At 39.8% G+C, this 12,699-nt stretch overlaps 1 protein-coding gene across 4 annotated transcripts in view; it reads left to right on the forward strand.

Moving 5' to 3' along the window:
- The window catches only part of WASF1 (WASP family member 1), an 87,789-nt gene extending 78,561 nt beyond the window's left edge, over positions 1-9,228 (forward strand). For all 4 annotated transcript variants that reach the window (XM_005518269.2, XM_088053453.1, XM_088053454.1 and 1 more), the window contains exons 4-9: positions 895-1,048; positions 1,764-1,881; positions 2,676-2,848; positions 4,839-5,021; positions 6,281-6,918; positions 8,386-9,228. In XM_005518269.2, coding sequence (XP_005518326.1) covers positions 895-1,048; positions 1,764-1,881; positions 2,676-2,848; positions 4,839-5,021; positions 6,281-6,918; positions 8,386-8,543 — 1,424 coding nt within the window. In that variant the 3' untranslated portion in view covers positions 8,544-9,228. The remainder of the gene's footprint in view (positions 1-894; positions 1,049-1,763; positions 1,882-2,675; positions 2,849-4,838; positions 5,022-6,280; positions 6,919-8,385) is intronic.
- The last annotated feature ends 3,471 nt before the right edge of the window (positions 9,229-12,699 follow it).

Genomic DNA, 12,699 nt, shown 5'->3' on the forward strand with positions numbered 1-12,699 from the left:
AGAAATATGAGACTAAATAGGTATACTGTTTCCAGAATTAAAAGTGCAAAGCTTATCAGTTGTGGTCACTTTTCCATTAATCTTTATCTAAATTTTAATGCAATAGAAAAAACTCTTTTGAAATTGAGAAAGATATGTAGGCTTTTCCAGGAGTGGTTAAAAGGAGTTGAAATCCCTGTTGTGTTGTGTTCATGTAGTATTGTTTTCCTTTGGATCTTGCATAAAGGTAATGGATTATTCCTAATGACTGTGCTGAAAAGTCAAGGTGGCTCTGAATTAGACAGAGAAGGCTCATGTTGATTAAACAGATTAAAAAGCATTTGACTATTTTCATGTGTTGGAACATGGAATCACCTTCCATTAAAGCCCATTGATCTCAGTAGCACAAGCTTAAGTGATTTGCTGATTTGGCATCTAACTGGGCCCTCAGTGGAACTGCTGCCTACATGGAAGGAATGCAAAGTTTGGCTTGCTGATGCCATAAGGGTAAAATCTATACCTCAAGATAGAGAGCAGTTTTTAGTAGCAAAAGGATTGTGAAATGGAGTTGGTAAATGTCATTAATTACTTCTGAACAATCAAATGATATTTTACAGCTACTGTACGCAATTTGTTGAACTACTTAGGAGAGACAGAGTTCTGATATCTATTTAGGTGAGAAAAATTTCCTGTGAAGCTAAATAGAGGGTAATGTGCTAGAATATTACAGCCATGTTTTTCACAGTCTGACAATATCTTGCCATGGCGATAGTGCTAGATGAATCTGTACTTGTGTAAGATGCCCAAGATGCAAGCAGTAGTACTTTATATTTTAACCAACATTAGGCAATTCCAGATTAATCCAAGCAAAATTTATCTGGTGGGATTTTATTAAATGGCAATATCCCCTTTCAGTGTCACTGCAGGACATTACAATGAGAAAAGCTTTCCGGAGTTCCACAATTCAAGACCAACAGCTGTTTGACCGCAAAACTCTGCCAATTCCTTTGCAAGAAACTTACGACATCTGTGAACAGCCTCCTCCACTTAACATTCTCACCCCTTACAGGTTAGTAAAACAAAATTAATCAAAAACAATTACTAGCTTATTTTGTGTGATAGAGAGGTTGCCATATATATATGATATAGAGTGTGAGCACCTTGCTCACACTGAGTAGTACTTGAATATTTAAGGAGCCAGACTAGAAAACTGTGAAGCTGCTGGAGGATTGAAAGCAATGGAAGACATTATAAGCATTAAAACTTTACTCCATTTTACTCAAATCTTAACTCAGTGTAACATGGTAGGAAAAAGTAATTTTTATTTTCTGTATTTATTAAATCATATCATGTACTTGGATGTGAAGTGAAGAAATTAAACAGGTAAGTGTGTAGAAAGAAGGATCTCTAATGGAAATGAATGTTGTTTGCTGTCCCAGAGATTGTTTGAGTCAGTAGCTGAACATGAGCAGCCATACAAATTTGCTCAATATTTTAACAGCAAGATTTGAGCTACTGGAGTGAGAGTTCTCTGATTTATGACACTCCTTTTTTTGTCTGGGCTTGTGTTAAAGTTATCTTTCTAAAATTAGGACCTTGAATGTCAGAAAGATAGTAAAAAGTGATGGTGCAGGAAGTCAATGATCATCTCTTTGGTGTTCCTCAGTAAAACATTTCAGGGTCTGAGATAATATATATTTCTTAATATGCCCTTGCTTTGTCTTAATGTTTGGATTCATGTCTTGTCAAACAACTAGTATGCTGTTTGTGTCACTGTGTTTCAGGGATGATGGAAAAGAGGGTTTGAAGTTCTATACCAATCCTTCATATTTCTTTGATCTGTGGAAGGAAAAGATGTTGCAGGACACCGAGGACAAAAGAAAAGAAAAGAGGAAGCAGAAGGTACATATTATAACTTTATATGGCTTCTCTTTGTTTATTCCTAGAAAGGGTTTCCTTGCAGATATGCTACTTTAATAGCAGTTCAGACTTTGACAGAGTCACCTTTATTCAACTAAAGCTACCTGTATTCATTCAGTTCCATCAACTTTAACAATTTAATAATAATAGTAGTAGTAGTAGTAAAATGATATAGAAGGACTTACAGCTTTCATGGTGTCCTGACATAACAATGTTTTGCCAAACTTCTAAGTATTCTAGCAATGACTCAGAAAGGAGGAGTACAGTGGGAATAAAGGATTTCACTTGAACACTTACTTGTAAGACAAAATTTTGACAATCTTACAGGTGAAAAAGCTTGAGAGACATTGTAATAGATATGTTTAAACTAGAAAGAAATTAGTAGGAATAAAACACTTTGCTTATATTTTCTTAAAATTAAATAAGCACTTTTGCAAAAAGTACTGCTACTTTTTTGTTTGACCAATTCTGTATGTTTCATACATAGTAGAGAGAGTATATATGAGTGTCAGATTGATAATTTTATTTCAGACTTAGAATAAAAAACTACTTAAACAGGTAATTTTTCTCTATATTACTTAGGTACTTATCCACTAGACTGATGTTTCTGGCTCTTACAATTCTTCTTGGTCTACGTATTATGTTTAGCCTGAAAGCAAATTTTTCTTGCATTTAAAATGGGATTGGTTTTCATAATTTTGTGACTGATGTCTATATGCAAGTAATTAAAAAACACTGTCTCAGTTGTCAGTTTTGTTTGCACAACTCTCTTACAGCAGAAAAATCTAGATCGCCCTCATGAACCAGAGAAAGTGCCAAGGGCACCTCATGACAGACGGAGAGAGTGGCAGAAGTTAGCCCAAGGTCCAGAGCTCGCAGAAGATGATGCTAACCTCTTACACAAGCACATTGAAGTTGCTAATGGCCCAGCTTCACATTTTGAATCAAGGTTTCTTTTTGTTTTTTCTATCCTTTATGAAGCGTATTTGTACTGCGTAGTGAACACGCATGAAAAATGGTCAGTGATGAGATGCTACTGCTCCACTTGAAATGCACTGGAAATCACTAATTTAGCCTAACCAAAGCTCAGTTTTAAAGTTCTTCGTGCAGCCTTAAAGCAGTAGTTACTACGTTGTTATTTTTAAAGGTAGCATGTATCCTCATTGTATCCTTGAGGATGTGTTGTTCTGTGCAGCTTGAGGAAGGTGTAGTGTCACTGCTGCAAACTTGCACCCAGGTGTGTCACTACATTCCAGTCCTGACCTACAAAATCCCTATTATTCCAGCCTCTTGATTTTTCTTAAGCAGACACTGCCAAGACTATATCATGTGTGTAACGTGAACAAACGTCCTCTTGGAACTCAAATGAGAATGCTGAGCTTCTCTTTACTCTTGAACAAACCCATTATTTGATTGACATTTCTGGTTATAGCCTATTACAAAATCCAACCTGTTGAATTCTCATTTCACAGCACGTATTTGCTGGTGGCTAAAAGTAGCATTTCACATGGTAAACACCTGCTGTGCTTATGCTTCTGGTCTTGGTGCAAAATCAAGTCCTTTTTACCAGCCAAGAAATATCTGATAGCAAAGAGGGCTGACAAGTAATGTTAGGACATTTGGGGGTATATTTTTCGTTTGGGGGTTTTGAGTAATTTGTTTTGTTGGTTCTTTTTTTAATTAAAAAATATTCATTGTCCTCCCAAAAACTGGTTAATTTTTTCCTCTATCTTTCTGTGGTCAAAAGCACACCATAAGAGAGCATTTTGTTTAGCTTTGTAAGGCCTTCAAACAAGCTCAGTAGTGATGGTGAGTAGTTATGACAACTCTAGGAAAGTGTGTTGCTTGAAAAGTAGAAAAACCTGCTTGTAAAAAATTTAGCTCCATTCAGAATGTGAAAATGCTCTTAGTCCATTTCACTCAGTGGGGCACAAGTTAAGTTATGGTGATTAGCATTTTTATAGAAACAGTTTTACAGTATCTCTGTAAACTGCTGTGTCAAGTCATTGGCAGAAACATCTGCCTTCCTGCTGTTCTTTTGTTGTGTTGTATGTTGGGTTCCACTTTAGACATGCTTGTTTTATATCCAGGACCCTGGCCTAAACCTTGATTATCTCATTACTATAATGCCTTTATTAATAATGCTGAAGTGCTTGGGAGCAGTGCATGTGCAGAACATGTTGCTCAGATATAGAACAGCACCATGCTTTCAAATACATGAGGAAGATTTTCACCCCTGAAGAATTTAATAGGCTTAGATACTATAGTGGTGGCAGTATGTAGAAATGTAGAGTGTTGCTCTGCTTGTTGGAAAGTGTTCTACAAACACTTTTGCTCTGAATTTAATAGAGACTTTTTAAAATAAAAACCCGTAATTGAATAGTTAATTAAAATTTACTAACCGATCAGGTCCTTGAGGTGTGTCAAAAGTTTTCAGTAACAAGCTGAATCATCTTTATTTACTACTACTACTACTCAATAATAGCTATTGATTGAGTCCTATTTCTATTAAAACAGTGAGTTCTCTGTATATATTCGGATAAAGATCCTTTGACAGAAGTTCAGGTAAATTATTCCATTGTAAATTCTACCATTCTAACATTGATGGATGTTTCATGAATGTTATGAAAGAATAGTTCTGGTTGTATTGCTGTGTTTATTTAACTCAAAATAATGTGACTAATAAACACTAAGGTCACACACATACTGTAGAAACTACCTGATATACCTGTCAAAATCAAACCCTTGAGCTGCTAGAAGTAATAACAGGGAGAGTGGGATAAATCATTGAAAAGCCACACTTGTATAATATGCAACACTAGAGGAGAGAAGATTCTTGTATTCAGAAGTCAGACTGAAGTACAGAACAGTAGCTGAGGGCACTAATACTTCCTCCTGCTAAAGGTGAAGTTGGATCATTTCTCCCTGATTTTCTACAGATCTCAAGCATACGTGGACCACATCGATGGATCGTATTCCCTCTCTGCGTTGCCCTACAGCCAGATGTCTGAGCTCCTGAACAGAGCCGAGGAGCGCGTGCTGGTCAGGCCCCACGAGCCGCCGCCGCCGCCGCCTCCCATGCACGGAGCCGCGGAAGCGAAGCCTGTGCCTCCCTGCGTTAGGTACGAGCCAGAAAAGCCACATGCAGATCTATTGGGGCTGGTTTTGTTTTCTACCACCCCACTAATAGTTGTGAGAGTTATTTCTGTACTGCCCAGAAATCCCAGGGGCTATGGCAGCCCACAGCCCCAGCGTTACCGCAGGAACAGGGCCGCCAGGAGCTGGATGGGAAGGCTGACATCTAAACCCATGGAGTTTGTATGGAAAATGTTTCCATTTGGCTGGTGTTTCAGGATGTAGCTTTGGAGCTTTGGAAAGCTGAGCTGTGTTTCAGCCTACATGAAAGGAAGAATATATCACAGTAAGACAGTCAGCTGTCAAAACTATATATATGTCACATTTGCTAAATTGCAAGTGCTTCCTTCTCCCAAAGTGTTTTTATTTTCTGTTTCTTTCTACCTTTTCAGAAATGAATACATACATAGAATATTTTCTAGAGGTGAAGATTTCTTTGTCACTCCCCTTTTTTTTTATACCAAAAGTCTTACCTTATGGTCAGGTACATACAACTTAGAATAGAGGACAGTTAATTCAGATGGGGTTATTACATCAGCAAGATGTTAGTCTCTTGAAAATAATGATTTTTACTGCTTAGGAGATCATACACAAAAATGCATAACTCTGTAGATTAATTTACCACAACAGTTTGAGGAAATACTCCAGTGGCCTTTTAGGAAAATAAGTTTACTGTTCTTTCTTTTTTTCTTCAGTTCACCTATTCATTGTCCTATAATGAGTATCTGCCATATAACTGTACCTCTCTGAATGCAGTATTGATGACCTTTGATATTAGTCTCACTCATTTTGTCATCACACCTTAAATATATATTTCAAATTAACATGTCCTCATGGTTTGCATTGTTTTGTTTTGGTTTTAAAGTTCTGTAAATAAAAAGAGTTAATCAACAGCTAGTTCCCTGACTTGAGAAAAATAATTTGGATTTACTTAGGGGACAACAGGGAAGAATTATACTAGTATAGGAAACGTTTGATAAAGCTGCAGGTACATTGTATAAGAACACAAATTTGGCTAATAGCTGAATTTGAATGAGCAGAGGTCTTTTGGAAACCTGATGCATGCTCCATACCAAAAATTAGATTTCCTTGTTTATGAGGTGTGGACAAACACCCTGAAGTCATCATAGTATATAATGCTCTTTAATGCCCAGGTTTCAATGTTCCTAAGTTGCAGAAGTGAATCTATTACTATTTTTTCCACTCTCTAGCTCTAATAACTTTGTTATTTTATTGGATGTTGCAGTTCTACTCCTGGCTTGGTAGAAAATCGTCCTCAGTCACCAGCAACAGGCAGAACACCGGTGTTTGTGAGCCCCACTCCTCCTCCTCCACCACCACCACCTCTTCCATCTGCTTTGTCAACTTCATCATTAAGAGCTGCAATGACTTCCACCCCTCCACCCCCAGTCCCACCCCCGCCACCCCCTCCCACAGCTGCTCTGCAGGCCCCAGCTGTGCCACCTCCACCAGCTCCTCTCCAGATAGCTCCTGGAGTTCTTCATCCAGCTCCACCTCCAGTTGCTCCTCCCCTAGCACAACCCTCTCCCCCTGTCACTAGAGCCGCCCAGGTGTGCGAAGCTGTACCTGTTCACCCAGTTCCTCCACAAGCTGAAGTACAGGGACTTCCTCCACCACCCCCACCTCCTCCCCTGCCACCTCCTGGCATTCGACCCTCCTCCCCTGTCACAGTTGCAAACCTTTCTCACCCTCCTCCTGTTCTGCACCCTCCTCCAACAACCGTTGTCCCAGGCCCTCATGCACCCATAATGCCTCCATCTCCACCAGCCCAAGTGATTCCTGCTCCTGAGCCCAAACGCCATCCTTCAACTCTTCCTGTTATCAGTGATGCTAGAAGCGTTCTGCTGGAAGCAATACGGAAAGGTAACATTGGCTATTAAGCAGCAAAAAGTGCAATCTCAGAAACCTGCTAAATATATATGACCTTTGAGAGATGGAATATTTAATGTGTGTAAGAAGTTAGAGGAATGCATCTTAAGTCTGTTTCTGTTTTCTATCCTCGGCAGTGTATGCACTGTCTAGTAAACAGGGTTTTCTTCAATTTGTAACTGCACTTATCAGATGTTTAGTTTGGATGGTAAAGCTGGTTCTCTGTGGAAGTCAGATTAGAGAAAAAAAATACAAAAGTGTGTTTGTAGATGATCTGTGGAGATTATCTTTCCATTTCTGTTTACCTGCAAATGTAGCTATTTCTGATTTTCTACAGATTGTGTAGAAGATGAAAACATTGGTTTTCACAGACTATTAGATAAAAGCAAAGCAGATCAATTGGCATTGGAATTTTGATTATCTGGGACTGTATTACAACAAGAGATAAGTGATGTTCAGAAATCATTGCTGAAGACTTCAAGCTGTTAAGTGTCTGATCTGGACACAGCACAGTAGTGGAGCAGCCTTTGCATTGCAAGGTGCCCGTGGCAGAGTGCAAGAGAAGGGCAGAGCTGCAGCTTTCCTGATGATCTCATGAGGAGCTGTGTGCCAGCTGTACCTTTCAGCTTATGGTGCCCACGGCCAGGAAAATCCCCGCTCTACTGTGTGTGCTGCTGTTTGACAGTGGGATATCTTTCAGTAGTTAAGATCTCTCAAATGTTTCAAGTCCTACATTCTTCTACTCTTCCCCTGCACCTGCAGCACAGCACAGAATCTGTATGGTACTGTAATATCAGCAGATAGGCTATAGCACTAACTCAAAATATTTCTGCATGTCTATATGCACATGAATTGATAACATCATTGAAGTCTAAAGAAGTGTTGACAACAGTTGAGTACAACAGGGGTGTGTGAACACGTAGAGAATGTCAGCAAAAATGAGAAAATAGAGCCTGCTGGTATAATCTAGGTGATTGCTGAAAATGCTTTGGACCAAGTCATGCCCAAAAAACAAAAGCTTGAGTTAGCACAGCTTTGATCTCCAAGTAATACTTTATCCCAAACCAAATCATTACATGACAAAAAACAGGGTTACAAGAGGTCCTGTCTTGTAAGGATACTCAAATAGCTGTAACCTTTCATTAAATTTATGAATAGAGAGTCTAGAAAACATTTGGAAATGCAAACAGCAAAATGGCTTAATCACTTACAGTGGTACTAAAAATGTATTTTAATGGGAAATCAGAACCAGGATGTTATAGTAGAAGGACTCAAGATCTTGTCTGCCACTGCAATTCTGACATTCCTCTCTTTAGAAGCTTGACAAAAAAAATTCTGTCTGAGCAGGACAGCGTCTTCTGTCTTCATTTTTGCTTGCACAGCATTTTGTGAATTGTGAGCTAAATACATTTACGGTGGTGAAGGAGGAGAGTGACATATTTGTGATCTGATGTTTTTCAGGTATTCAGCTCCGCAAAGTTGAAGAGCAGCGGGAGCAAGAAGCTAAGCATGAGCGCATTGAGAATGATGTTGCCACTATCCTCTCCCGTCGCATTGCTGTGGAATACAGTGATTCAGAAGATGATTCAGAATTTGATGAAGTAGACTGGCTAGAGTAAAATTATTACATTGCTGTATACACTGCAAAATCGAATGCTAATGTCCATTGTGGTGCTTGTTCTTTGAAAGTTGGATGGTCATTTCTAGTGTTTTTTGTATTCTTTTCTTAACATAATTAATCCATGTTTTTCTACTTTTCAGTTTACAAAGAGCTCCTAGTGCATCTTCAAAACTAAATGTTTTACAGTGGCTTTTCTTACACATCTCTTTTGAAAGAACATACTTTGTTCCAATAGACCACTAAGTATTAAGCGCATGGGCAGCTGTTGGTAGAGTAGCAGTTTCAATTTTTTGGCATATCTTAACTGTGCACTTTGTGAATTTTAAGTTGATGAAGGCAACTGAGATTGACATTCCAAGGGCAGCTGTGTGTACTAATGAGCCTTATTCCACTTCTGATAGTGTTTTAAAATGTTAAACCTAGCTATCAAAATATCACTGCCTCGATCACACCTGTACACTAAAAGTACATATAGTTAGCAGCACTGAACACACTGAAAAGCAAATGGATCTTTGGGGGGGTTTATTATTGGTTTATTGTTGTTTTTAAATAATTATGGCCTTATTTGAATGTTTAGAGATTCCCCTTCCCTTCTTCCCTCCCAGGTACATATTGTGTGGTACTATTTTTGCCTGCATAATTAAAGTTTAAAGTTTTTTTTTCCTTGTGAAATCTTTTGACTTAAACATGCTGTGTAACTTATGTAACTGTTAAAATAACAGTTTGATTTAATAAATGGTTCATTTTAAATGTTCCTGGGTGTTGCTGTTTCAATGAAGCTTGCTTTTCACTGGTATACCTGAGAGATCCTTACATTTCAAGTATTTAATCTGTGGTGTACAAAGTTACAGTAACAATTCTGTACCTGATCTAACAAGAGACTATCATTAAATTATATCTGTATGCACATCTACTGGGAAAAAAAAAATCCAGCTGAAATCTTACCATGATCCTAGTTTACAAAAAAAAATACAGAATTGGGAACTTGGGGCTAATTTGCTTTAGGTTTTTTTTTTATTTTCTTAAGTACTTTACCATCACTGTATCTTGAGGAGATGCAGCAGTTAAAATCATGGTTGATGAAAGATGACTTTTTAAGTGCTGTCTAGCAGTGTAGTGCATGTTTTGCACAGCTTTTGTGTTTTTCTTCCCTGGAATAACTCCTTCAAGTCTGAGCACATAGTCAAAAGCCTGTTGAGAAGGGAAGCATGAGAGAGTGCAAGAGCTCTCTTATCCTGTGATCTCGTTCCGGGAAGATGTAATCCTATAATAGAGGGAAATAAGTCTTGAAAGTCAGAATGAGATTTCTGAAGCTGGAACATTAAATGTTCTGTGTGTTACAAACCAGTCTGCAGGGACATGTGGTTGTTAGCCTTCTCTTGGAACTGGGCAAAACTCTCAAGGTGTAGACTGGGATAGGAATAGTGTACAGCAACTCTTCCAGCTTCACTCCTCACACCATCTCAGCCTCCACTGTAATTTTGCACATGGCCTGCCATACTCAAGACTTTCTCAACTGCAACAGTAATGCCTTTGTTAGTTTTCCAGAAAGAAAAATATTGCCACAATTTGTGAATCTGCATCTTTGTAACTATGGCTGCAGATCTCTGTGCCCTGTTCTCTCTGATAGTTTCTCACAGTAACATCATCTGGTTTGTTCTGTGGTTCTCTGTCGACTTCTGAAGTGCGTGTCCTTCTTAACCCCTCATTGTAATGGTAAAGAAAGGATGTCAGAGGCACTGCTGCATGAATATTTGATGGTGTTTCCTTGGATCTCAGTCATCCTAACTCACCAAACCTAACTAACTTGTCCAGGAACTAAATGTGAGTTCCTATTGATGCAGCTGTAAAGATTTGAGATCATAAAGCAAAGTGCACTGTATGCACCTGCAGCTCCCCTTTAACCAGGGACCAAGATCTGCACTCCAGGCAGCTGAAAGAAGAGCTTATCCCTGAATTTTGTGTGAATTTCTGCCATTTACAAAATTACATTTCAACTGATGTTTATACCTGTTCCTTGCTCAAGTCTCTATAAACTCCTGATTTTTCTGGTGGATATTAGGGACAGCAGCCTACGTTGTCACTTAAATGGAGCAGCAGCATTTCTGTGCCCAGGCTGTGACTGTTCGAATTAGAGTATCTCACCATCATGCCTGCATTGGTGGGTGTGCTCTGAGTGTGTTCAGGAACTGTGGACTGGATATAACTTACATAAAGTGAAGAAAAAGGGAAGAAATTAAAGCAAAAAAAAGCCCTTATGTAACTTCAGCTATCTCATAGCAGACCTGAAGGTATTAAAAAAAAAAATCCTTATTTACAAATGGTTGCTATTGACCTGTTTTGCTGTTCTGCTGATTAATAATATCCCTTCCAAGCCAGTACCCAGGGCAGACAAAGCACTCATTTAATATGACACAGTCGCACAACGTAATGAACTTTGTCTGTGAAAAGTCAAGAGTTAAATTCAGTTAACATTTCAAAGGCAGGATTCTTGGCCTTCTGCCACTGCTACAGCTTTCTGCCATAGCAACTCATCTCCAGATAGTAATAGCATGATTCACTAGTAGCAAGAGGTGATGGTTGAATTTGAATATTTGTGTTTGTAGATCAACTCTAGTGCATTTCCTGTCTTGGAGATTTGTGTCCCTCTTACTGTGGGTCTCCAGCCGCCTTTCTTGTTTGGTGGAATGCTGTGCAGAGAGTTGCTGGGCTCTTCATGCCTGTGATTAGATGTGTAATAGATTATTGATTGCTTTGTCTTGTAGGGTACTAAATCAAGTCTTCTGTATTGAACTGTTTACAGAGTCTGTTGTTTACCTCTCTACATTTGCAGCAGCTGGTTAAAACCAAGGCTTGAAGTCTGACACAAAAATAACGTGTCAGTAATGTTCCATATAAGTGAAGAGAAACCTTTGTCTTCACCCTTTTCTCAAGCTGTAATCTGGGACAGTTAAAAATTATCTACCTCTCCTACTGAGAACTGGTGGGGGGGGCGGGGGGAAGAACAATATAAAGTGCATAGAAGAATGAAATCTGCTTGGTGGCAGATGACTAGGGAGGTGTGGAATTGGTCACTCGGGGGTTTTATCAAAAGATAAAACAGTAACAATGCAGCCATCATGGATAAACCAAAAACAAATCAGTAAATGGAAGAGAACAATGACTAAAGGAGCAAAAATTAAAAAGAGACATAATTCTGTTTTGGTTTTTTTTAGTGATGTGATATGAACAGCAATGATTAAATACTAGGTAATATTAAGGGATTATGTTATTTCCCAGTAAATTGGGATTTTGAAAGCAGGAGGCATATTGAAAAACCTTTAGTTGATAAAATTATTTTTTTTCTGCATGTTACACAGGAGTGCTCTCCTCAGCACTTAGGTGGACACTGATGCACCATTGCCTGTCTGATGGATGCACAGATTAGCATTCCTCAAAAAGTGCCCTGGGACCCGAGGGTGCCAACAGGTACCCGCAGTCCCCAAGGCCTTGTGACAGACTCTTGAGGATGATGGGACCAATCTTGGCTTGGTTGCAGCTGCCAGCCCTGAAGTGCATCCCCGCGTGATTTACCTGGAGGCTGAGCCTTTGTCTGACGCAGCTGGGAACAGGCTCTGCCGTGGGCTGCCGTATCTCAGTGTCCCCAGCCCATGGATCCCCAGGGGAGGGGGGTTCAGGACGTGGAGCAGAAGCGCCTGTTGGTCAGGGCAGCGCACCCACAGCAGCAGCGCAGGGTCACGGCAGCGCCCGCAGCCCAGCGCTGCCACAAACCACAGCAGCTCCAAGAGGAGACGCGGAGGCAAAGCCTCCGCACAGGCTCTGCATCAGCAAAAGATCTGACAGAAATTCGACTACAGCTCCATCAAGTGTCCGCTTGTCTCCTCAGCTACAGGCCAGAACGAGTTTTACTCTCCCCGATTCTCTTTTGTAAGTAAGGACGTTAAACACCAGGGGAGGAATCACAGCCACAAACCAGGGGCAGCAGCAACAGTGATCTTCCTTTCTGGAGCCTCCGCCAGTTCTCCCCTCTCCTTTCCCCTCCTGACTAACTTTTCACACTTGAACGATTCTCCGGGGTGGTTCTCTGCCCACAGGAGAATTTAACACACGCTCCTTGCGGCTGCAGCTGGGAGAGACCTCCCTGATTCCCAAAC

Source organism: Pseudopodoces humilis, chromosome 3 (genome assembly GCF_049639895.1).
Source record: "Pseudopodoces humilis isolate 2021_Gansu_Grassland_sample_001 chromosome 3, ASM4963989v1, whole genome shotgun sequence".
Classification (NCBI taxonomy): Eukaryota; Metazoa; Chordata; class Aves; order Passeriformes; family Paridae; genus Pseudopodoces; species Pseudopodoces humilis.